Source organism: Zea mays, chromosome 9 (genome assembly GCF_902167145.1).
Source record: "Zea mays cultivar B73 chromosome 9, Zm-B73-REFERENCE-NAM-5.0, whole genome shotgun sequence".
Taxonomy (NCBI): Eukaryota; Viridiplantae; Streptophyta; class Magnoliopsida; order Poales; family Poaceae; genus Zea; species Zea mays.
The window spans coordinates 74,430,256-74,456,076 of record NC_050104.1 but is presented as its reverse complement, the minus strand read 5'-3'; the positions used below and the strand labels follow the sequence as shown (position 1 = coordinate 74,456,076).

The window sequence follows — 25,821 nt, the reverse complement described above, 5'->3', positions numbered from 1 at the left end:
GCACCCCACCAGACAGTCCCGTGCCCACCCGAGAAGGATAACACCCAATCAATGATGTTGTAGTCGTTGCACTGTAGCTGTTCGGTGTGCCACTGGACAGTCCAATGCACACATAGACAGGGAAGACTGGGAGCTTCCAAATGAAGCTTCAATGACTTCTAGGCCCTTTGGGGCTATAAAAGGACATACTAGGCGCCATGCAGAAACATACCAAGCATTCTAAGAGAACACTATAACTCCGAGACTCTGTGACCACGCTGTTTGAAGTGTTTGAGAGATTTGAGCGCGTTTTTGAGCTGTAACTCTGTCGTTCTTGTTCTTATGCTCTTTTCTTCACTTGTGCGTGTGTTGTTGTTGCGATTGTGCTCTTGTATGCGTGTTTTTACTCCCCCTTACTCCAATTTTGCTATTGATCACTTGTGTAAGGCGTGAGAGACTCAAATTTGTAGAGATTCCTCACAAACGAGATTGATATAAGGAAGAACACCATTGCACTCAAGTTTGATCTTTGGATCACTTGAGAGGGGTCGAGTGCAACCCTTGACCGAAAGAGGTCACCATAACGTGGAGTAGGCTTTGGTCGAAACACGGGAAAAATCGCCGTGTCTCTCGTCCATTTACTTTACTGCGATTTCCATCTTCCTTGAGCATGAGCTTCACTTACATATTGCTCCTAGTTTAAAACACATCTCAAGTGAGCAATCAAGTGAATAGTCTTTCTTTCTCTCCTCTTCTCATCCAAACTCGGTTTTTAGTTTCTCTAACCAATAAATTGGACCAAGTTTGTGTTGTTTTAATCAAGTTTTGCAGGATCACCTATTCACCTCCTTTAGGTGCTCTAAAATGTCGTAACGTTTTGAATCCTATGAATTTAAAAACTATAGAGAACTACAAGATGACATGTTTGGATGAAGCATATAAAACACATGATTTTTTTGGGAGAGATTTTGACATAAGAAACTTTACCTGTTTACCATGGGGTTCAACATCAAATAGATTCTTATAGTTCCAATGAAACAAGCCATTCCATATGAATTCCGTAGGATTTATAATGACCCATTTCTTTGTTCTAATTTCTTTAATGACTTGATAGCAAATTAGCAAATAAGATTACAATCTTCTAGGTTTCCTCTACTTTCCCTTTCTTGCAAATGTGTTGAATCACTTACGTTTTATTTCTTTGGCATAAGTTGTATACCACACTTATATTGCCACACGGTGATTGGTTTCAAGGACTACAGTTTATTACATACCACATCAAATGTTTGAATGTTAAATATACGTACTAAATATAGTTTAATTGAAAAATATAGATGAAGACTAAATAATGAAACAAATTTTAAAGCCTAATTAATTTATTATTAACAAATATTTACTATAGCATCACATTAGCGAATCATGAAATAATTAGGCTCAATAGATTCGTCTTGTCGTTTAGTTTTTATCTGTATAATTAGTTTTATAATTAAATTATATTTAATACTTCTAAATAACATTTAAACATTCGATATAATAAGTGCTAAACTTTAACTGAGATAAACGAACGGTCCTTAATCAACATGTTGAAAATTAGAGATGACATGACCTAGTGATGGCTAGAGCCTGTTACATACAATAGTCGAATTCTATTAGTCGAATTCTTTCACATTCTCCGTGTAAGGCCATCATCAGCATCTTATTCATTTTTACCCCTATATTCAAACTCCACTCAACAAATAGTCCGTGTAAGGCTATCATCAGCATCTTATTCATCTTTATCCCTATATTCAAACTCCACTCAACAAATAGTATAGTGTACTATGCAAAATATTGTAAAATAGTGTTTTGAGTGACATATAAGTAGAGATGGTAATGGATCATCCATAGATCTTTCTCAAAAAGTTAGGACCCTTAAATAATGTTAGTTCAAAATAAATAGGAATATGATTTGATCCTAATTAGATTTGATTTTTAAAAAGTTTGTAATGCAAAATCTAGAGTCTATTACCACCCTATATGTAAGTGAATTGCTCCATACGGTCTAAGGAAAGTATTTTGTTCTTTCGCAATGGTCCAAACGTAAAAGCCCCACCACGTCACTTCACAAAAGAAATATGTTCACAAACACAAGCACACCAGAGTAGGGAGACGCAGGACGCACAGAGCGACAGAGGAGGGAGACCTCGCCCGGTCGCTCCACCCCTCGCCCACATCACTTCGTCTCTCTGGTCGCATCCCACCCCACACCCCTCCTCTCCCATCTCCGCTCGATCTCCCATTCTTCCTCGTCTCCGCCGCCGTCTGCCCCACCTCCAACCAACGCCCAACGATCAGTATTCCAGAAGCTTCCCCGGCAACCTTCGTCCCCGTCCCGGATCCGGGGCGCCCCTGATGCGGTGCCCGCGCGGCGCGATCGCGTGACGGACGGCCGCCATGGATCCCCCAGGCCGCGGCGACCAAGGCGAGGCGCCGCAGCCGCAGCCGCTGGAGTGGCGGTTCGCTCAGGTCTTCGGCGAACGTGCCGCGGGCGAAGACGTCCAGGAAGGTACGCACGTGCGCATGAGCTCAAGATCCGCTCGATTTGTGGAGGCTCTGGGCTTGGCTGCCCCGATGCCCCCCCCCCCCCCCCCCCCCCCCTGAAGTGGTGGGAATCAATAGGGCTAGTGTTGAGATTGGAGTTCTGCAGGATTGATGTCTTATAGGAAATGCACAGCAATGATGGCGCGACCCCGTCATGGCTTTGGATCGTGTTCGTGTAGGACTACCACGGTGCGTGTAGAATGGATTCGGAGGGTTAGTTTGATGTCCTACTGGCAGAGTGGGCCTTGTGAGAAGCGTGAAGCTCAATTTTCTGCACTCCGAGAGTTTGTTTGGCTACAAACACAATCCTTTTTAGCCTTCAGATGGCTTAACCGGGCAGATGCTAGGCTGACTGGGGTTTGAGTAACGTGGTCACAGATAGTTGTCTTTATTTTGTGTTTTAAAGAATGCAGAAAGGTGGTAAGAAGCTCTGGAGCTTGTGAACTCCTCTGGCTTCAAATTTGTGGGATATATGTTGCTTAAGGAGTTTCATTAGCATGTGGTATCATAGTGCAAACTTGAACTGAACTTAAGAGGTTGGTTGATCTCATGAAATGAAAAACTGGAAGAGTTTATAAGTGTCTATAAAAGTAATGTGTTTCTTGTCTGTTTGTGGTTCAGCATCTGCTTTTGGCTTGTTGCCTTATAGGAAACTTGCAGTCTAAAGTTCTGCAAGGATGATTTGCCATTGGCACATGGTCCTTATTCTCTTTTAATTGTTTTGGACATATGCTATCTGGATGGAGACACTATATGTGGTCCATCTGTGAAATTCCTTATATCACAGAGCCACATTGGTCCAGTTGTGTTCGTTTGATAATTTCCTTTAGAGAAAAATAGTAGCTTTCAATGTGTGGAACTGATGACTGATGTTTCTTAGTATGGAAACTTTGGTTTCAGAATAGTCTGGGAAGAGAGGTTATGTTGCAGCAGTGGATGCTTCTTAGACATCTTAGTATGGAAACTTTAGAGTTGAACATAATGCTTTGCATGACATGGAGATTTTGTTTTATACTGAGGATTTACATCATGAATTAGGCTTATTGATCATTCAATAAATAACCTTTTTTTAGTTCGGGACTTGAAGGATGTCAACTATGTACCATACACTGATATTGTCATCTAAACCTAGTTCCCTTCCACACCTGCTCTGCTCTTTAATAAGTGAGGAATTTCACTTCGTGTGAGTGTAGAATGTCGCCTTGCATGTTGATTTAACACTCTTCTTTGTTTTCAGTTGACATCATATCTGCAATTGAATTTGACAAATCTGGTGACCATCTTGCCACTGGGGATAAAGGAGGACGTGTGGTTTTATTTGAAAGGACAGATGTTCGGGATGTAAGCACCACATGTATGAACTTATCTTGGTTTTGATTTTAATATTTTTCCCTAATAAGTTGTTATACCAGCAGAATGCCAGCCAGAGAGAACTGGAGAGACAAGATGTTCCAGTTACTAGACACCCAGAGTTCCGCTACAAAACTGAATTTCAGAGTCATGAACCTGAGGTTAATAAGCAGTTTTTCTGTCATTTTCTTTAGAGGTTCCTCTATTGCCATATAGTTGTATTGATACAAGAAAGCTGAGAAGTTGGTGATGTTAATAACAACTCCAATGAAAAAATAACTTTTATTTTGCATAGGCCTTAGTACTATGTTTATGTTTCATAATTGCAGTATGCAGTTCTGATCATAAAATCAAGCATTGCTGTATGCCAGTACCATGTGCTATTCTTGTTTCCTTTCAAAAATTAATGGTAGATTGAAGTTATGTCAGGGTTCCTATTTTTTATGTAATTCTTGTAGTTTGACTACCTCAAAAGTTTGGAAATAGAGGAAAAGATCAACAGGATCAAGTGGTGCCAGACAGCCAACAATGCTCTCTCCCTTTTGTCTACAAATGATAAAACAATAAAATACTGGAAGGTATGGATGCAAGTTACTTCTAGAAGTGCTTTCCAATTTTCTAACAGCGTCAATTTTTAATCCTAATCTCGTACTTAAATCTTTAGTGTAAATCTAGCCCTGATGTAATGCAACTGCGTAAGTTGTTGAGTATTAGCACCCCAATTTTTCTCATTTTTGGTATTGTCGTGGAGGTTTATGTTGAACTAAGTCTTGGCATTTCTAGAAAATAATTATTGAAATGTATGCCAAACTGGGCTTGTTAAATACATAAATTTGATCGTGATACCAATCATATAATTTATTACTACATTTTGAATTTTGTGGACAAAAAAGTGTACAATCTGTTATTTTGTTTAAATTATATGTGGCACCACTGCATTGCATTTTTAATTGTTTCTTCTATCAATTGCAGTCTGTTTTTTTTTGCTTTGCTTACTCATTGCTTTAATTACTGTACAGGTTCAAGAGAAGAAAGTAAAACGATTTGCAGTCATGAATTTGGACAGTTCCCAAAGTGCAGGAAGTAGTACCACTGCTATTGCAAGTACCAGTAGTTCTAAGGCACCTCTTCCAAATGGTGGATGCTCTGATATGCTTGGTTGCCTGAATAATGATCTCACATTTCCTCCTGGAGGCTACCCATCACTGCGTTTGCCAGTTGTAAGCTATACTCGACAACTTATATATTATTAACTTTAGCATTTGAAATTGTACTTGTATAACTTTTAAGTGAAATTATGCAAAACTGCAGCTATTTAGTCCAACTCATTTCTCTTTCGACCATATGCAGGTTACCAGTCTAGAAGCAAACCCTGTTGCTAGATGTCGACGTGTATTTGCTCATGCTCACGATTACCATATAAATTCTATTTCAAATAATAGGTCAGTAATTTGATACATTGAATTTTCTCATTTCAAGGGGATCCATTTTGCAACTTCTCCATGGGTTCATATGCATCTCTTTGAGAGTTTGAGTGTTCCTTATGTTCGGGTTTCTTTGCTCTCGAGCAGAAAATAGGATATAAACTAATAAAGCATATATTGTTAAAGAGTCAGTAACACAGTATTTAGTATCTTATCAGCTAAGCCTTGCAGTTTGATCTTCCTTGAATTAGTTTTCTTGCTAGTATGTTTCATTGACTGAAACTTGATAATCAGTTTCAATACTTGTCTTGTTAGTATGTCAAAACTTTCGGTCTTTTCAGGTACTTGCATTCTTCATTGGTCGAAACCCTATTGTTGCTAGTGCTTGAAATCTTTAGCTATTTGCTAGTACTTGTGTTCTTTTTACCTTATACGTACTGAATTTGATCTGCGTGGGGTAAGATAGCCCCCGGACATTTTGCTAAGAAGACCTCACATAAGCCCCCCCCCCCCCCCCCCCCCCCCAAAAAAAAAAAAATCTCTGCCCACTCGTACATAGTGGCACCGTAGTCCATTGGAGAACAACCGCGACCTAGGATGAACCTTTGGCCTGTGCTTTAGTGTGGGGCAAACAAGGTGGTTTTTATAACTCGAGCCTGAAATTTGCTCCCGTAGGGAATCAAGCCAAGGACCTGAGGAGTGCTACTAGAGGCACGTAACCAACTCAGCTAGAAGCTCAATCATCTGTGCACTGAACTTAGATAGGGCAAACTGAATCTATGCCGTGCTATGCCTTTTGTAATGGGGCATCACTCACATAGTCACATGTCTACTCTTGATCAGTTTTGTTTGCTATGTAGAACTAGCATGGTTTTCTGGTGTTAATATTCCTGCAGGGTGCAGATTCCAAATACTTCTTCAATGATAACATTTGTGGGCATTGTATTGATACATATTCTTGTATTATTTGTTAATCGACAGTGATGGTGAGACATTCATATCAGCAGATGATCTCCGAATAAATTTATGGAACTTGGAAATAAACAGCCAGAGCTTTAACATTGTTGATGTGAAGCCTACAAACATGGAAGATCTAACAGGTAATTCCACTTAGTCATAATTTTTTTAACATTTATCCTAAGTGTTGCAAATTTACTTGATGAAGTTTTGCCTTCCCATTTAACAAAAAAGAGATTGCAATATTCCTGGTGTGATCGATTATGGATTTTGACAATTGGCAACATGATCGATTATGGATTTTGACAAGGATATTATCACGGTTTTGCTATCTTTAAGTCGTAGCATGTTATCTTCAGAAACAAATTTGCATGATATGGGCAGTGGAGATCAACAAAAGAAAATTGCTCATGTCATATCTATATCTATACTTAAAGCACCAGTTTCAACGGTCGCCCCACGTCATTTTTTTACAAATAACCCCTCACAGCTATTTCAAATTAATCCGCTGCACGCCTATAGATGGCCAAATGGCGGCCTGGCACGGGCCAGACGCACGCGGGCCACAACTATGGCCCATGCACGTCATGCCGACCTGCTGACTGTGCTGGGCTAGCCCGTTAGCTGTCGGCCCATTTGATTAAATCAGCGTAAAATGTTAAAAAACGGTGCAGTAGGTGGGGTTCGAACCCATGCCCTGATGGAAGAAGGGCGGGAGACCCTGGATGAAGCTGTCTAACCAGTAGAACATCATGCTCAGATGTTTTTAATATTGAATTTAAGAATAAATATTTTGACATGGTGTTTGATGTTGCTGAATTGGATGGAGCAACAATGATTTGTCACACTAACAGTAAAATGAAAGGTTATTTGTTGGTTTTAAACGTTAGTAATTGCTACGAAGTAGCATAATTTATATGGAGCGCATCCAGTTTTTGTTGATGCCTGACTTTAGCAATCACTCCATATTTTGATCTATCTTTTTTATAAGTTTGACTTCGTGTGACTTATTTTAGAAACTTGAGCTCACAAACTTTCTCTTATTTGGTCTCTGTATGTCATTTTATAATCTCTATTCGTTCAGTCAGTCGTTGTGAACTCTCTTCTAATCGCTCACTTCATTGGCCGTGTTGTACCAAGACATTGCATGGAGTAAACAATAACATAAGTTAGCCAAATCAAAAAAATATTATACAGAGAGCGGAGACAATCAATAAAAAATCTTGAAATTTTTTTGATGGATAGTTTACGTGGGTATTGTTGTAAGCCGTCGTAACGCACGGGCAACCGACTAGTTGTTTTTGTATATGTATTGGTTTCTGTTTGTGTGATCTGTTCTGCTATATAGTGTGTTATTACAAATAATGGTAAGATTGTCTACCAGGAAGGAAGTTACACATACAGTTCTAGTTCTAGTTTGCAATGACTAATTAATGAAATGAGAACTTCACATAAACATTCTCTTCACCCCCATCCCACACTTTCTGGTATGTGAACACAGTTTTCTCGTTTCCTTGAACTAGTGGGATGCATAGAACATATACTCTTTTTTTTTTCTATTCCGTTATCTCAACTTGGCAGCACAGGACACAGTCAATCTTAGTAATAAGTGGCGATCTCATAGATATAAATACAAAGCACATGGGCTTGGAACAATGTTGTAACTTCTTGCAGGTTGTGGGCTATTGTATCGTGCTAGAGATACTAAGTAATGGCAATTGATATTCTATTTGAATTTTGTGAATATTTTTTTCATTTGGAATCTGATTTTGATGGATTTTTTCTAATTAAATCATAGAAGCACAGAACTACAGATGTAAATTTGTGACCATATTCAAACATTGATATAGACAACATTCTTCTTTTGGGAGATATGTTGTAAATTAAGGGATTGTAACTGTCATAAAGTAGCTAGCCAACTGGGATGAAAAACCATCCAATTTGGGTGTCTGGCACATGATATTTTATCTATTTATTGATATAAGCATGGTATTGCCCCTTTGCCATTTTGAGGATTATTTGAATCTGGTAGGCTCATTTTCCTATAATTATTACAAGTCTTATTGCTATTCTTGCTTTGCGTATGCACTTCCTGATTTGCTCACATTCATATTTCAGAGGTGATTACATGTGCGGAGTTCCATCCATCCCATTGTAATACACTGGCCTATAGTAGTTCAAAGGGTTCTATCCGACTTATTGATCTGCGTCAATCAGCACTGTGTGACAACCATTCAAAAATGTTAGTAACCCCCCATAACTCTCCCTAACATTTTATCCTTTTGTCTGGCAAAGTTGAGAACTTGTATGAAGGATTGGGAATATGTGCAGTTATTTATGGAAGGAACACAACACCAATATATTAATTGCTTGCCTTGACCTCTAGGGTCGATGGGGCTATATATTTATACAGGCAAGTGCTGCCTATTACAAGTTGAATCCTACGTGGTTACAACATCCCAATCGACTCTAACTCTAAATGATTTGGACACATGCAGTGCTGTTTTGTTTTATCTCTTAACCTCTAATCAGAGTCAATTTCTTCTAATCTAGTCCAAGAGGATTCTGGACAACTAAGGCCTAGCCTATTTATAGCATATTCTAACATCCCCCTCAATCGTATCTTGCACAAGTTAAGATTGTCTCTGAATGAAGTCAACTTCTACATAATCCCTTAGTAAAGCCATCTTCAACTTGGTTCTTTGTAGTTATAATTCTGACCTTCAAAAGTCCTTTAGCTACTCTTTCTCTCAAAAAATGGAAATTAATCTCAACATGTTTCATACGGCCATGAAACCTTTGGATTTGCTATAAGATAGGTAGCTCCAATGTTATTAGACCAGATCCTTGCACCAGGAGGACAAGGAACCTGTAGTTCAAGTAAAAGTGACCGGACCCACATCAACTCTGTCATCGCATTAACTATGGTTTTATATTCAGCTTCAATTTGACCTAGAGACTATGGGCTGCTTGCGAGCACTCCAACATTGCAAATTTCTACTAAGATGTATTGCAAAGCCTTCTGTTGAGCGTCTATCATCTATGTCACTTGCCCAATCTGCATCAGAGAAGGCATCCACAAGCGTTGAGGGAGACTTCACAATTTTGGGACCATCTCCAAAAGTGAACCTGACATATCTAAGAATCCTCTTCACCACAGTTCAATGGTGCTGGTCTGGCTGCTGTACCTGTACACCACACTCTTGAACCTGGATAGAGTTTTGTGTCATCTTCGAGCCTGTCACCAGTAGCAGCTTCCTAATTTTCCTTAGTAGCATTGTCAGATGAATGATTATTGATTAGACAATAAAGGATCAGCATCACAAGTCCTATCGTTAAAGTTAGATGAAGGTAAAAGGGTGGAAGGTAACAAATTGATTTTGGCCCTTAGTCTAGCACCAACATTAGGGTGAGGGTGAAGCTTAGCAAACGGAAAACTTCATCAAAACAACATCTCGTGAAATATAAATACGACTTATGGATACTTTGAGAGATATATCATTTATGTCCTTGGAAAACACAACAAATTGATCTAAGTGACATCTTGTGGGTGTTGTAAGGACGCAAGTTAAGTCATCTGGCACACCCAAAAACCTTGAGGAAAGAATAGTCATGAGGTTGTTCAAATAATATCTCAAGAGATGAATGATCAAGCCAACTTGGTGGGTGTGCGATTTCTAAGGTATGCGTCAACGACAAATGCTTCATCCCATAATCTTAGTGGTATTGAAGCATGCACGAGCAAAGATTGGTCAACCTCTACTATGTAGCGATGCTTTCTTTCAGAAAATCCATTTTGTTGATCAACATGGGGACAAAACAGGTGTGAGATACCTATCTTGGTGAAAAACGAGTTCAGACATTGATACTTGCCTCCCCAATCAGTTTGGACAGCAATAATCTTGGTGTTAGCGCTCAATCATGTTATAAAATTCAACAAACTTACTTTAGATTTAATTTTTAGCACATAGACCTAGGTGAACTTGTGGAAATCATTAATAAAACTGACATAATACTTTCTTTGACCTACAAACTTAGGAGTAGGACCCCATACATCGGGAAAACAAGTTCAAGGGGTTTTAACGAGACTTATTGATGTAGGTTGGCCATAAATAATCGATGTTAGACTTCGGATCGACTGGCCAAACGTGGGCTACCACATCCGGCCGCTTGTCCCCTTTGTGATCAAGATGTGGAAACCATCAACAACATTCTAGTATCCTGTGTGTTTGCTAGGGAAGTATGGAGCTTAGTGCTTAATAGGATCATCCCCGCAATAAGACCTTGTCAGGGACGTGACTGACTGACTTAGCTCTATGGAGGCGGGAAGCTGTGATTCAATTGTAATCCATTTGTGTGTTTGGGCCCTATGATGGCCATAATAGCAGTGGGCTGTATTGGCCTAGTATTGTACTATAAATATTGGACAAGTAGTGGAGAAAGACATAAAAGATAGAATACCAGAAATTGCACATACCTGTTTTTCTCCTTTCTGTAATTCGCATCTGGAAGTCTTTTTCCTCCTCGACAACGACTCACGACGGTGGAGGTGCGCCACCGTCCCAGGTCGTTACAGTGGTATCGGATTCAGCGTCCTTGGCTGCGGGTGCTCATCAATGGCAAGTGCGGTTTCCTGGGCGTGCAAGTCGGAGACATCATCTCGGCGCTGGAAATTCTTCACCACGGCGCAACAACGGTTGATGGTACACTCGAAATTGGCGGCCACGGTGGCTGAGAGGGCGGCGACCGAGCGAGTCCAGATGAGTCAGAAGATGGAGCAAACAGAGAAGATGGTGGAACAATTCCGACTGGAGCAGAGGAGCAAAGAACTTGGGAAAATGCCAGGAGCAGCCGTGGAAGGGGAACAACACCATCAGCCACCAATTCCTCCATTCATCAGACCACGGCAGGAAAGGAGGGAACCACCACGAGGTCTTCATGGTGGCATGCATCAGTCAGGGAGAACCACACCCACATGGGGAGCAGTATCATCAACCACTACTTAAGCTGCCATTTCTGAAGTACTCTGAAGGCGATCCAGTGATATGGTTGAACAATTGTTTGGAGTATTTTTCGATCTTCAGTGTGCCAGCTGCTATGTGGGTTTCAGTTGCATCGATGAATTTGGAACATACTGCGGCACAATGGTGGCAGTTTCACAAGACGCGCAATGGTTTGGGAGGCTGGCAGGAATTTTCTGCAGAAGTGGTGGCGAAATTTGGGGCTGAAGCGTATCCGAATGCTCTAAGGAAACTTTTGGAGTTGAGACAAACTGATACTCTGGATCAGTATATCAAGGATTTTGATCGGATTCGATATGGTGTAGCAGTACACAATCCATTGTTCGATGAGATCTTTTTTGTGACTCATTTTGTCCAAGGACTGAAGTATGGTATCCAAAGTGTGGTCAGAATGCAGCTGCCTACTACTGTTGATCGTGCAATTGTGTTAGCCCAGACTCAGTATGATATTTTGGAGCAGGCAAAAGTTAAGGGGCAGCGTCAGCCATTCAATAACAAACATACCATGATAGGATTTAAGGGAGAAGGGAAGCAGGGTGATCTGTCCAAAGAACGACAGGTGATGGATTGTGCTACACATGTTGTGAAAAGTTTGAGCCGGGACACATTACTAAATGCACTAAACGAGGGCCTGCCCAACTCAATGCTGTTATCACTGAGAATGTAGAGATGGTTTTAACAGATGAGTTGTTGCAACAGCTTGAGCAGGAGGATGATCAATAGGGGTTGTGTTACCAGGTTTCAACACATGCTTTATCGGGTACTGTTGGGTTGCAGAATATGAGAATTCGAGCAGTAGTGCAGAAGCAAATCATGGTAATGTTGGTTGATTCTGGTAGTTCCACTACCTTCATTAGTGAACATATGGTTCAGAAGTTGGCATTACCTACACATCCATTTTCACCAGTGACTGAAAATGGCAAATGGAGCTTCTATGAACTGCCATAAAATGGTTAAGAATGTGGAATGGTGGGCAAATGGTCACTTCTATCATACTGATATGAGAGTCTTACCCATTAGTGCTTTTGATGCAATCTTGGGGTATGACTGGCTACAGGATCATAGTCCAATGGAATGTGATTGGAAGGCTAATATTCTCAGTTTTGTAGATGAGAATGTTCCAGTAGTTCTTAAGGGAGATGAGGGTGAGGACTCAATGATGGTGCTGCAGATATCTGTCTCAATTACACAAGTGGGAGAAGGCAAATGAGGTGTGGGCCTTTGTGTTGGTGGAAACTAGTGTGGAACAACAGACACATATCCAGCATGCAGATATTCAGTGTGTGCTGAACTGCTGATAGAATTTGGGGATTCATTCACAGTTCCAAATCAACTACCTCCATCTAGGGTATATGATCATTATATTCCCCTTCTGCAGGAGCTGTTCCTGTGAATTCCAGACCATACAGGATGAAATAGAGAGGCAAGTGAATGCTTTGTTGGAGGCTGGTTTGATTACACCTAGTGTGAGTCCCTTTGCCTCTCCAGTTCTCCTAGTGAATAAGAAAGATGGGTCTTGGAGATTTTGTGTTGACTACAGAAAACTCAATGACATGACTGTAAAAAACAGATTTCCTATGCCCCTTGTTGAAGAAGTTCTAGATGAGTTGGCAGGCACACACTTCTTTACTATTCTTGATCTTACAGCAGGATACCATCAGATTCGAATGGGTGAGATAGATGAGTTCAAGACAGCGTTTAAAACTCATCAGGGCCATTACCAATTCAGAGTGATGCCGTTTGGTCTCACTAATGCGCCTGCAACTTTTCGGTGTGCTATGAACTCAGTTTTGGCACCCTTCCTTAGAGCATCTCCAACAACGTGACCTATAAAAATGCCCTATAATTTGAAAATGAGTATATTTTATAGAATTTAGGGCACCAACAAAACACCCCGCTCCAACAGTAAAGCCCCAAATCTAGATTATAGGGCAGCCCACTACGGTGTAGTATATTTGAGTCACTTGAGAGGGTGCCCTATAGTTTTTTGACAAAATTTTATGAAATGGGGCACTGTTGGAGTAGTTTTTCCTGTGTAGAGCCCTATATTTCAATTTGAGGCACTAGTTTGAGGCATCGTTGGAGATGCTCTTAGGAAGTTTGTTTTGGTATTCATCGATGACATATATTGATCTATAGTGCTTCTTGGGTTGACCATTTACTGCATTTGAGGATGGTGTTTAAGAAGTTGAGAGAACGCCAGTTTTATTTGAAGAGAGGTCAAAGTGTGCTTTTGGCAAGACTGAGCTGCTATACTTGGGTCATATCATTTCTCAAGATGGTGTGTCCACATATCCTTCTAAGGCTGATGCTATGAAAAAGTGGCCTACACCTACCAGTGTGACTGAGTTAAGGGGATTTTTGGGGGTTGACTGGATATTACAGGAGCTTTGTGAAGCATTATGGCATCATTGCTAAACCTCTTACCAATCTACTCAAACATAAGGCATTTCATTGGAGTCCAGAAGCTGAAGCAGCTTTCCAACAGTTGAAACAAGCTATGTGTGATACACCAGTATTAGCCTTACCTAATTTCGAGAACTGTTTGTGGTGGAGACTGATGCTTGCATGAATGGAATTGGGGGCAGTTCTCATGCAAAGAAACATACCCATTGCATATCTTAGTAAAGCCTTGAGTGAAAAAAATCAGCTGCTCTCCATTTATGATAAGGAATTTCTAGCTCTCCTAATGGCAGTGGAAAGATGGTGTCAGTATCTACAGAGGGCTGAATTTGTGATTAGAACAGATCACAAGGCATTGAGCTTCCTAACTGAACAAGTGTTGCAATCAGATCTACAAAAGAAGGCTATGGCCAGATTAATGGGATTGCAATACAAGATTGTTTATAAACAAGGGAAGGAGAACATTGCTGCTGATGCATTATCAAGAGTGGTTCATCTTATGACATTACAAACCTTGACAGAAGTGAAACCTTTATGGGTACAGGAAGTGCTTAACTCCTATGTGACTGATGAGGAGGCCCAAAGGTTATTGGCTGAATTGGTGCTTCATAGCCCCAATGAACAAGGGTTTTCTGTGCAGCAGGGTGTGATCAGAAAAGGTTCTCAGATTTGGGATGCTCAGAATTCAGCCCTTAGAACTAAGATGATTGCTGCATTTACATGACAACATAGTAGGAGGTCACTCAGGTTGTCTGGCAACCTATCAGAGGGTGAAGAGGCTATTTTGGTGGAAAGGATTGAAGTCTGATGTCAAACTGTTTGTGCAGCAGTGTGCAGTGTGCCAACATGCTAAGTCTGAAAGAGTTCTCTATCCAGGATTGCTCCAACCCCTACCTGTTACCCAGGGTGCATGGCAAGATTTGACTATGGATTTTATTGAAGGTCTTCCTAAGTCGGAAGGGTGTGATACAATTTTGGTGGTGGTAGATAGATATTCTAAGTATGCACATTTTTTTCTTTGAAACACCCATTTTCAGCAGCAACTGTGGCACAAGTGTTTTTGTACAACGTGGTAAAACTTCATGGAACTCCTAAGTCCCTGATCTCAGACAGGGATAAAATTTTTACTAGCCACTTTTGGAAATCTTTATTTCAGTCATTGGATACAAAGTTGGCTCTAACCACTGCCTATCATCCTCAATCTGATGGTCAATCAGAGAGAGTTAATCAATGTTTAGAGATGTACTTGAGATGTGCCATTCATGATTGTCCTGCTAAGTGGAAGAAGTGGCTCCCATTAGCAGAGTTCTGGTACAATACATCCTATCACACTTATATTGGATGCTCACCCTTCAAGGTATTATATGGATATGACCCGGTGTTTGCGGCAGCCCCAGTGTAAGCTGATGAAGGGGATACAACAGTCCAGGACTTACTGACAGAGAGGCAGCAATGCTCTGAAATTCTAAAGACTCGGCTAGCAGCAGCCCAAAACAGAATGAAAATTCAAGCTGATAAGAAGAGATCTGATCGGATGGTTCTTCTCAAATTGCAACCCTATGTGCAAAGCTCAATCGTTAATCGACCTTGCCCCAAATTGGCTTACAAGTATTTTGGGCCATTCAAAGTCTTGGAAAAGGTTGGTTCAGTTGAATATCGATTGGAGTTGCCAGAAAATTCTTTGGTGCATCCGGTCTTCCATGTGTCCCAGTTGAAGGCCTTTACACCAAATGCTGTTCCGGTGTTCTCGGATTTTTCTCAAATGGTGGATTTATCTCAAGTTGATGTCAAGCTCTTGTACATTGTGGATCGGTGAATGGTGCGGAAAGGTAGTCATGCTGTGATTCAAGTACGTATTGTTTGGGCTCATCTACCAGATGAGGTAGCGACTTGGGAAGATTATGAAGTGATCAATAAGCGCTTTCCAGATGCCCTTTATTGGGGACAATCAAGCTCGAGCGAGGGGGGTGATGTCAGGGACGTGACTGACTGACTTAGCTCTATGGAGGCGGGAAGCTGTGATTCAATTGTAATCCATTTGTGTGTTTGGGCCCTATGATGGCCATAATAGCAGTGGGTTGTATTGGCCTAGTGTTGTACTATAAATACTGGACAAGTAGTGGAGAAAGACAGAAAAGATAGAATACCAGAAATTACACATACCTGTTTTTCTCCTTTCTGTAATTCGCATATGGAAGTCTTCTTCCTCCTCGGCAACGACTCACGATGGTGGAGGTGCGCCACCGTCCCAGGGTCGGTTACAGACCTCCTAGGATTGATAGTCGTTTTAACTCCTGGTGGTGTCGAGCCTCAGGTACTTTGCCCAAGGAAGAGAGGAAGGGGTTCAATCCCTTTGTGGTCCTAGTTGCCTGGGAACTTTGGAAACATAGGAATGCCTGCGTTTTCAGGGTTCTAGGCCTGCTGTCCAAGCCCAAAGTGTTGCGCAAGCTGTTATGGATGAAGGTCATCTTTGGTGTTTGTGACGGAACCTCCCAAGGTATTAGGCCCACCTACAGTTTTCCTTGTCTTAAGGACCTTGGACAACCCTGTAGATGCACATAATCACTCGACAAGTTCGGTAACTGTATCCTCATCATTTCGCCCAAGAGCGCTTCACCCGTCACACAAATATTACATCACATCGGAGGAAATAATAAGCGGAAGCAAATTACAATAACTTAATTTACATTCATCAATATAGAGTGTATTATTATTACAAAACCAGGGTATTACGAGTGCATAGAGTATTATTACAGACCAGGGAGGCAAAACACCCTCCCGCACACACAAGTTTATTGTTTTCAAAGTGGGAGGCAAACATCCTCCCGCGACCAACTTCACTGCTGGGGCTCTTCCTTGGGTACCACCTTTGAATAGAAACAACAAAACTCTGCTGTCTCCTCACCTACAACAACATGGGTTCGAAAACCCTGAGTACGGAGTGTACTTTCGCAAGTCTTACCCGACAAAAGAAAAGACTCTCAAGGATATGCTGGCTTGAGGGAGTCAAGGTAAGGCTATTCAAGAATCAAAGACTATGTTTACAGAAATGCTTACTAACAGTGGATCCTTAAAAATCCAATTTTATTATCAGGTTAAGTCATTACCTGTATCTAGAGTTCTTTCTACCCTAGATCAGGCACTTGGCCTACACTAGCCGTCTTTTATCACCCCTTTTTTACTTTACTGGAATGCTACGTGTAAGTCAGTGACCAAGTCTTCATGTCCGAGAAGTAACGACGTTTCGAATCGATTAATACTCAGCTGAGGATCTCCAATCACACGACATATGTAGCACTTAACCCTTGCATATGTCAACTCGCCACCGGGTTTCTAGAGACCAGACCGGGTTCACGCCAACCGAGAGCACAGATACACCATCGTCCAGCCTCTTGCCACGGAGGGTACACGCTACTCTCGCCATCTCTCCACTCCCAGTGCGTGTTGGCCTTTCTGGTATTGGTCTGCCCGAGGCAAAGCTTACCCATGACGAGGCATGTGACCAGTTAAAGCGTCCTCGATCATCAGGCCTACATCGACACGGTCCTTAATCGACTCAGACGGAGACACTACACCGAGACTTCCTTCTCGTGCAAGTCACCCGCCCGGTCCCGTTTTTATCATTTTCAATCCCAAAATTTGGTACCTGATAGAGGTACATCTTGTCCGATGTTGAACCCATCACGGCCATGATGGATCCACCATCAAGTTTTATTTTTGAAAACATCCCATTCCATCTGAAGCATCATCTTTTGTTTAAAACAAAACATTTTGTTTTTCTAAAGCAAGACTAAGCATCAGAAAACTTTTTAACAAAACAAGTAATCAAGGAAGGATAAACAGTTCCAAGGAAGGAAATGCAGCAATAGTTCATCACTCAACTCCTATTACCTAATGCAACATTTCAAGTGATAAAGAGTTTAAAACCAAAAGGAAAAAGGGTAAATGCACCGGGGCTTGCCTTGTGTTGTAGGGGATTCGGGATCTGTTCCACAGATATCAAAATAAAAACTATTCCCGGCAGGTGGAGTCTCAGCTGGTGGTGCAGTTTCTTTTTCTTCGACAATTACTTCTTCGTTTTCTATACATAACCATACATATACATGAATGCTCATGTGATGCTATGAATATGCAGTTATAATAGAGATACATCAAGTTGTATCTTGAATACAACTTTCCTTCACGGTACACCTGGGTAACTAAGGTTTTCCGAGTCAACACTCTATTAGGATAAGACAATTATTACCTTAGAAAGCTAGGGTTTTGGGGTTGGGGATCAAACAATGTCCAAAACATGTCAAACTTCACCTAAGGGTTCTAATTATCATATTAAGCTTGCCCAAAAAGTTTTATGATTTTTGGAGCAATTAAGTAATTTCTAAAATTCCAAAAGTCTAGGTTTAGACCTTCTTAAATGTTGAATAATTCATGGTTGGGACTAAAAATCTTGGAACTATTTTTATTAAATACTAGTGGAATTTAGGAGTCTAGTAAAATTGGTCCCATATTTTTATCATTTTTCTAGAATTTTCTATAAATTTCCTAAGCCTGGCAGAAAAAGAAAAGGGAAAATGATGAACAGTGATGTGCTGAAACCAGCCCGAACCGGCCCACGTCCAGGCGAAACGCGCCCGCGCGCGCGACCGCGTTGTTCATTTTGCGCAGAGGACCTCGACTGTTTCAATAACCGGTTAAGAACCCTTGGCCACTATTCACTGTTTCTCTGACAATCACACTTAGGTCCCTAAACTTCTGTTTCTTCGCAACGACAGGTCCCCGATGATGAACGCCAGTGAGCACGCCCTCCGGCGAACCTGTACCGGCCAAGACACTTAATAACCAGAGCCCTAGCTTGGCCGACACCTAATTCCGCCCTCGGCGACAGTAATCCCTCCCTTAATTACACGAATCCGGCCCAGAGTTCGTCTGTCCACGGTGGCGACGAATATCGTAGACAAATCGTGGTGTTCTAGGCGATTCAATGCGGTCTAGTTCAATCAAACGGGTCTGCGAGCAACATGAGACTTGAGGGAAGCTAGAACATCACACAGAAGGGCATGAACTAACCCGTAGACGACTGGCCACGGCGAGATGTCTCACGACGGCGTTTCGACCGATTTGGGGGAAATACGAAATTGGGAGGCTCTGGTGAACGATCAGAGGCGAGAGCTGGTGCTTTGGATGCGTAATAACCTAGCGGAGCTCACTGGGGCATCAATTTATAGAGTCCATCAGCGGTGGCGCTCAATTTGGAGAAGGCGCGCTGGCGGCTGGAGAGAGGGGAGGTTCACTGGTGCGAGCTGTCGTGGCTTTCACCGGGGTAGTGTCTCAGGCGATGAACAAGCTACCGAAGGCGGTTTACTGCGACGTGGTAAAGCATCGAGGCACGTGGCATTCGCGCGGCAGGCGGCAAACTCCGGCGAGGTTACCTGGACCGGCCGCAAGGCAAGTGGGTACGGGGCCGGCTCCCGGTCTCATCCACGGTGAAGATCTTTTTCACCCTGAGTCGTTATCCGCGCGGCTACGGGCACGCCTACGGGCACGAATCGCATCGCCGACGCGAATCCAGGCGCGGGGTCACCGGCGGCTGCACCTGAAGATCTTCAATACTGTACCATCAGAACTCCATTCAGAGCGCCTGACAGGGCATTTTCAGGAGTGTTTTTCACAAATTTTTATGTGGCAACCCTCTAATTGGTCTGTAGCAAAATTAATCTCCTACAAACCAGCTTTGATTTTGTTATAGCAACCATAATCAAACATCCACTGGATCTTACTCAAAATCGCCCCCAAAGTCTGTCCCAGTTCACTGTCAGTCAAACTCCAGCTTCAGGGGTGTCTGACATCCAGACTTCAGGTCCATTTATCTCCAAATTTTGCATGTCACCAATGCTTAATCACTTAAGCAAAGTTATACTCCTATCATAGCTCTACAAATTTGTTGTGTTGACCTAGGGCAAAATTCTTGTAAATTTAGAGATATAGAGCTCCAAAGTTGACCCCATTCCACTGAAATTCAGTCTTAGCCAAATAGTGCTCATGTGACCCTTTTGCAAATAAGTCCAAATTTCACCATTCAACTTGAAAATTCTCCAATGTGAAGGTTACTTGGTTTATGGTGTTTTATCACTTTGATATTTGCACTTTGGTCCAAAAGTGCATAGAATTTGCATTTACCCCCTAGGATTCCAATTAGGGTTTTCTAGGGTTTCTTTTAGGGTTTTGAGTACTTTAGGGTTTTTGTGCCACTAAAGTTCATCAAATGTGATACTTTGTGAACATTTCTCATGGCTTTTCAGATTTTTACCCATTTAGGCTACTACTACCCTCATATCCTAATCCAAGGGTTAAGTACCCTACCCTAGGGTTAATCACACATCAAGTCACCTCATCACAACTTGTTTGAAAATTTTACCTAGTGAATATATTCTAGGTGTAACAAACACATGAAATGTCAATGCACATGATGTTATGCTCAAGTTTTAGTGCCAGGGGTGTTAAAGTGTTTAGCTGGGGCTGCTGCCCTTCCGGGTTTGGTCCTTAGGACTGAACCTTCTTTGGTCGTGAACGGGGTTGTTACTGTGTAAGTGTGAGTTGTAATACACACCCACCCCAGGGTGTATAATCTTTTGGGGGGTTTCTTTCTTCTTAATGAAATGACGCGCAGCTCTCCTTCGCGGTTCGTGAAAAAATGTAGGATAGGGAAGCTAATGACTCTTTGCAAGCATTATAGAGAGACTCTTCTGACTCACTAGAACACATAATTTTATTTTGCTTGACTAACTTATGAATAATCTGAAAGGAAGTATGACCAAGGCGACTATGCCACTGGTGAGGGGACATCTTGATAGCCCCAAGACCCCTCGCTGTATACTTGGTAACGGGTAGAGACCGTCTTCACATCTACCGTGGAGCAGAACCTTCCTCGTGTCTAGATCCTTAATCAGAAAGTGATAAGAAAAATACTCAAGTGAGATATGATTGTTTTTGGAAAAACAATGAACCAAGACTAGATTCTTTGGGGCACGAGGAACGTGCAAGACATTGATGAGACACAATGTTTTAACAGGGGTATCAGTAACAACATGACCAATGTTGTCAATATTCATACCTGCCCCACTATGTGAGGATTTGATTTGTCCCCTTGTACTTATTCTGGACCATCGGCTTGTCCAGGTCAGATCTAAAGTGATCTGTTGCCGCCATGTCAGTAGCAGTTGGTTGTAACACCATAGCCACCTTGGTTGGCCACAACTGTAGTCTTGGTGTCAGAGGTGTAGCTCTATCATAGCGGTACCAGCAATTGAGGGCAATATGCCTTACCTTGCCGCAGACTTGACAGATCTTGTCAGTGCGCTGAGCTTGTGGACATCCATCAGTCAAAGATAACGATGGACCTTGGTGGCCACCAGGAGGACCACATCCATGGTCGTGGTTGTTGTTTTTGCGCCCTTGACTAGCAGCATTAGCAAATGTTTGATGACCTCCATGGAGTAGATCCATTGTGGCGTTGAAACTGAGAAGCTGAGAGGTGGCTTCAGCTATGGTGACATGCTCAACACGGGCTACTAGAGCGGAGACCATTAGGTTATACTCTTCATCAAGTCCTGCAGAATGTACAAGACGAGTTCTTTATCTTCAATGATCTTCTTTATATATGTCGTCTCATGCAATAGATTTCATCTTAGCAATATTTTTTTGAATACGCGGGAGAGTTGCGTATCATTATAGTAAGAAGCGTTGTAAAGTACAACAAAAGCTGACCACACCCCTCACTCATATGTAGTTAGTAGTTACATGATCGCCAATTAATCAAACAGAAAAACGACCTCAATACAAACAACACCCCTGGTAAGACTGCTAGGGCTGTTGGACACCTGCTAGAGGGAGCCTAGTGAGCTCCTTAGCTCCAGCAAGGCACCAAAGGTGTCCCTCTTTTTCAATAAGGGCGAGACCATTTTGGACATCAGGAAGGGTTCCATTGAAGACTCCTTTGTTCCTTTGTTTCCAAAGCATCTAGGCACCGAGAATCACTAGGGAATTCAGTTTTCTTTAGAAAATACTTGGAGCTATCTTATCAACACGGAGCCACGACTCGCCAAAAGAAAGATCACCCCTCTGTGGGGCGAGAAAGGCCAGCCTAACTTTGTTAAGGATATTGAACCAGACCTGTCGAGCTAATACGCAACCGATAAGGATATGCTGCATGGTTTCATCAACTCGTATAACACAGCTGTCAGATGGGGCAGTCCTCCTCATTCTATCTGCTGTCCAACACCCATAATGGAGGGCCAACTAAATAAAGAATTTGCATTTCCTTGGTGCCCGTCTCCCAGATTATTTTCTAGAAAGCGGAATGGACAGCGCCAATGAAGAAAGTTTCATACGCCGACTTGGAAGAATACTGGCCAGATTCTGAGAATCTACATCTATGTACATCAGGGGCACCCGAGGTTAGGGAGTGGTGCCCTCCAACAAATCAACATCTCCATCTATGTACATCAGGGGCACCCGGGGTTGGGGAGATGCCCTCCAACAAATCAACAATCTGAAAGAGCTTTGCCAAGACGACAACTAAGAGAGCATCTCCAATATCCTGCAACCATGCATTATTTTGCAAGGAATCCTGAACTGTTCGTTTGTTTCTTCTTTTAGTGATCAAAGAATGTATATTAGGCGACAACTTTGCCAGCGAAGCACCATGCAGCCAATTGTCCATTCAAAAGGGAGTATTGCTATCATCCCCCACAATAGATATCATGGCCACATCGAATAACACTTTCGCCCAATTATGAGTTTGAATAGGGAAGATTGCCCAAGGCTTGCCTAGATGTGTCTTTCTTAGCCATAATCATCTCATGTGTAAAGCCCAACTGAGTTTTGAGACCATGAATACCTACACCACCCAGCCCCAAGGGATCAAGTAACCTTTGGCCAAGCTAACAGACAAGACACCCTTTTGCATCTTTCTACCACGCCATAGGAAACCCTGAGGGATTTTATCCATGACTTTCAAGGCCCAAGGAAGAAGATCAATTGCTATGGCCTGATAGATGATCATAGAGGTCATGACAAATCTGACCAAGACCGTCTTTCCTGCTCTACTAAGCAGGTCTGCCTTCCACCCCGTATTACCTTTCTATTGTAGTTGCCAGGGCAATCCATGTGTTCATGGTTTGGATTCTTGACTGACACGTAACTCTTCTACAGTTCTGACCACACCTCATGGGGTGTTTCGTATATTGATCTGATCCATGACTTGAGTCATGGATGCCATGAGGAAGCCAAGGATCTGTTGCTGGAGTGCGACCCATCGGATGTACTTCGGGTTGACATCGTCGATCATCTTGCCATCCTGTTTGACGGAAATCTTCTTGTTGGGCGCGCTACACCCGTGCCATCTAGGTAGCCTTGTAGCTGCGCACCTATAAGGATGGACAAAACCTGCGGTTTCCAGAATGAGAAGTTGGTCATGCTGAGCTTTACAACAACTTTGCTCTAGGAGATGCGTCAAAACTGCAAAGTTGGATGACGCCATGGGATCTTGTCGCTAGTGAGGTTGATGTCGACTTGCTCTTGTTCAGGACGCTGGCTAATAGGTATAGGAGGTGGCTCTGATTACCATGAAGGAAACATGGCGCCAAGATTTAAATTGCTTGTCTGGACCTCTTGGGTCGATGTAGCTGTATATTTTTACAGGCACGAGCAGCCTATTATAAGAGGAATCCTACTCGGTTACAACATTCCAACCGACTCTGACCTAAATGATCAGTACACATGTAGACCTGTTCTATTTTATCTCTAACCTCTAACCAGAGTCGGTTTCTACTCTAGCACAAGAGGATCCTAGACAACTAAGGCTGTAGCCTATGTATAACATATGCTAATAATTTATATTGCAGAAGTTATTATATGTTTTATGAGTTAACAAAGGCCTAAAAACAGATTTGAGGAACATGAAGCACCTGGATCAAGATCCTTCTTTACAGAAATTATTGCATCAATTTCTGATATAAAGTTTTCAAGGAATGGCAAATATATTCTTAGCCGTGATTATATGACGCTCAAGGTGTGTAGCAGCTTCTCTTGTTCTATCTAATTGCTTTTGGTTGTCATGCACCCAACAATTTTCAGACCCAGATTAATTATTGAATGATGTCACTCTTAGTACATACTCCCTCTGTTGACACCAATGTGCATGATTAGGAACTGTTCTATTGTTTGAGCTATGCCTAGTACTCCCTCTGTTGTAAAATATAAGACGTTTTGCTTTTCTAGATATATTCTTTACTATGTATCTAGAAAAATCAAAATATCTTGTTATTTGGAATAGAGGGAGTAACTAGCAGAAAGAGCCTATGGGATCACTTATCATGTTTTTGTTCCATACTCAGCTATGGGATCTAAACATGAATTCAGGCCCTGTTTCAACCTTCCAAGTCCATGAACATTTAAGACCTAAGGTGAAATTCTCTCAACTGAATAATTAAAAAGGAAGCTATTTGATGAACAAAAGTAATGTAATTTTATGATATCACTACTTTCAGCTCTGTGATCTGTACGAGAATGACTCAATTTTCGACAAGTTTGAGTGCTGTCTTAGTGGGGATGGACTTCGTGTTGCAACTGGTTCTTATGGGTATTTCTTTCATCCATTATTGACTGTACGTGTCATTTTAAAGAAATCCTCTCTATTAACACTTCCATTTTCTGGTGTCTTCAAACTGCAGTAATATATTTCGTGTTTTCGGTCGTCCTCCGGGAAGCATAGAGGCAACAACTTTGGAAGCAAGTAGGAACCCAATGAGGTATATTTTACATGTGCCTTCTAATTGTTTGATATGTGCCTTAACCTCTACCTATCCATTACTGGGGACAAGGACACCATTTATTTGATCAATTGCGTAAGATCTTTAATGTTTATTAGTTCATAAACAGAACCCTAGCGCCCTATTTGGGAACATAGTGTGACTGTTGGGCGAGTCATTTATGAAACAAAACCAAATGGGAGCTTTGATTCTCTTCTGCCTTAAAGCTGTTCCATAAACTCTCTATCAGCAGTATTATCTGCACCATTGATCTCTTTTATAAACATAGTTACATTATATTGAATCTAGTTAGGTGTTTCAAAATTCAAAAATTCGTAGAGTACCATTTTACTGTTGAGCCTTTTTTTTCACATTTTTTTTTCTGGAATACGTAGGAGCTGCGCTTTTTTGACATTTTAATTGCCATATTAAGTTTCATAACTGCTCTTATGCAATAATAATAGTAATCTTGTTCTTGTTGATTTGGGTGTGATTAGGCGTCAGATTGCAAATCCAGCAAGGCCCACACGGACACTAACTTCTTTTGCCCGTGGTGTTCGGAGAGGTCATTTCTTATCGTCAACATTGACTTAATTACTCCTGCAACAGTATCAATTATTTTGTTCACGCAGCCATCACCGACCTATTCTATTACAGGTGGAGAAAATCAAGGCGTTGATGCTAATGGGAATTCACTCGACTTCTCAACGAAGCTGCTCCACCTCGCATGGCACCCGACCGAGAATTCTATTGCATGTGCTGCTGCAAATAGCTTGTATATGTATTATGCGTAGAGAATGCCCTACAGAAAATTTGTTTTTTTTGTGGCTTGCTCTCGGCGAAGGCCCAGGGCCCTTCAACTGCAACCAGAGAGATGGTGCAGGACATTGTTGTCAGTTCACCCCTTGGGGCCAGAAGCCGCTGATGTCCACAAGATCACCAATGCTGTGCTAACAGACTGCGCCCTGTTGATTCTTTAGTACATGTGTAAATTATAATTCTAAACATGGGAAGTTTTGATCCAAATATTCAATCGTGGCAGTTGTATTGGGAGTCGGTGGAAGGGACATATCGAAGATAAAATTCTGTATTGGATTTGCAGGACATGCATTGCAATGGTGTAGTATGACTGGCAATCCTTATCATGTAATACCACCTAGACAGGGATAATGTTGTTTAATGTCAGAAAATGATAGATATTTCCCAGTTATTGTCGTTACTCATCATAGTTATCCTTCTATTAGTTGTACTGTTAAAATAAGGCAGCACCGTTATAATTGTGCTTTTTCTTTTTCTGAA

The 25,821-nt window shown here is 41.7% G+C and overlaps 1 protein-coding gene across 2 annotated transcripts; it reads left to right on the top strand.

Annotated features, from left to right (window-relative positions):
• The first annotated feature begins 2,098 nt into the window (after window positions 1-2,098).
• Window positions 2,099-25,821, top strand: LOC100191991 (serine/threonine protein phosphatase regulatory subunit Bbeta isoform). 2 transcript variants are annotated; one of them, XM_008659807.3, is made up of 14 exons: window positions 2,099-2,524; window positions 3,797-3,900; window positions 3,972-4,070; window positions 4,368-4,487; window positions 4,929-5,129; window positions 5,260-5,351; window positions 6,315-6,433; window positions 8,409-8,532; window positions 23,660-23,783; window positions 24,109-24,177; window positions 24,262-24,353; window positions 24,445-24,522; window positions 25,020-25,087; window positions 25,180-25,821. In XM_008659807.3, the coding sequence occupies exons 1-14, from the start codon at window positions 2,413-2,415 to the stop codon at window positions 25,314-25,316; spliced, it is 1,539 nt and encodes a 512-aa protein (XP_008658029.1). In that variant the 5' UTR covers window positions 2,099-2,412; the 3' UTR covers window positions 25,317-25,821. The 2 variants fall into 2 exon arrangements, with proteins under 2 accessions (XP_008658029.1, NP_001130887.1); NM_001137415.1 differs by having other exon boundaries at window positions 2,130-2,524; window positions 3,975-4,070; window positions 25,180-25,740.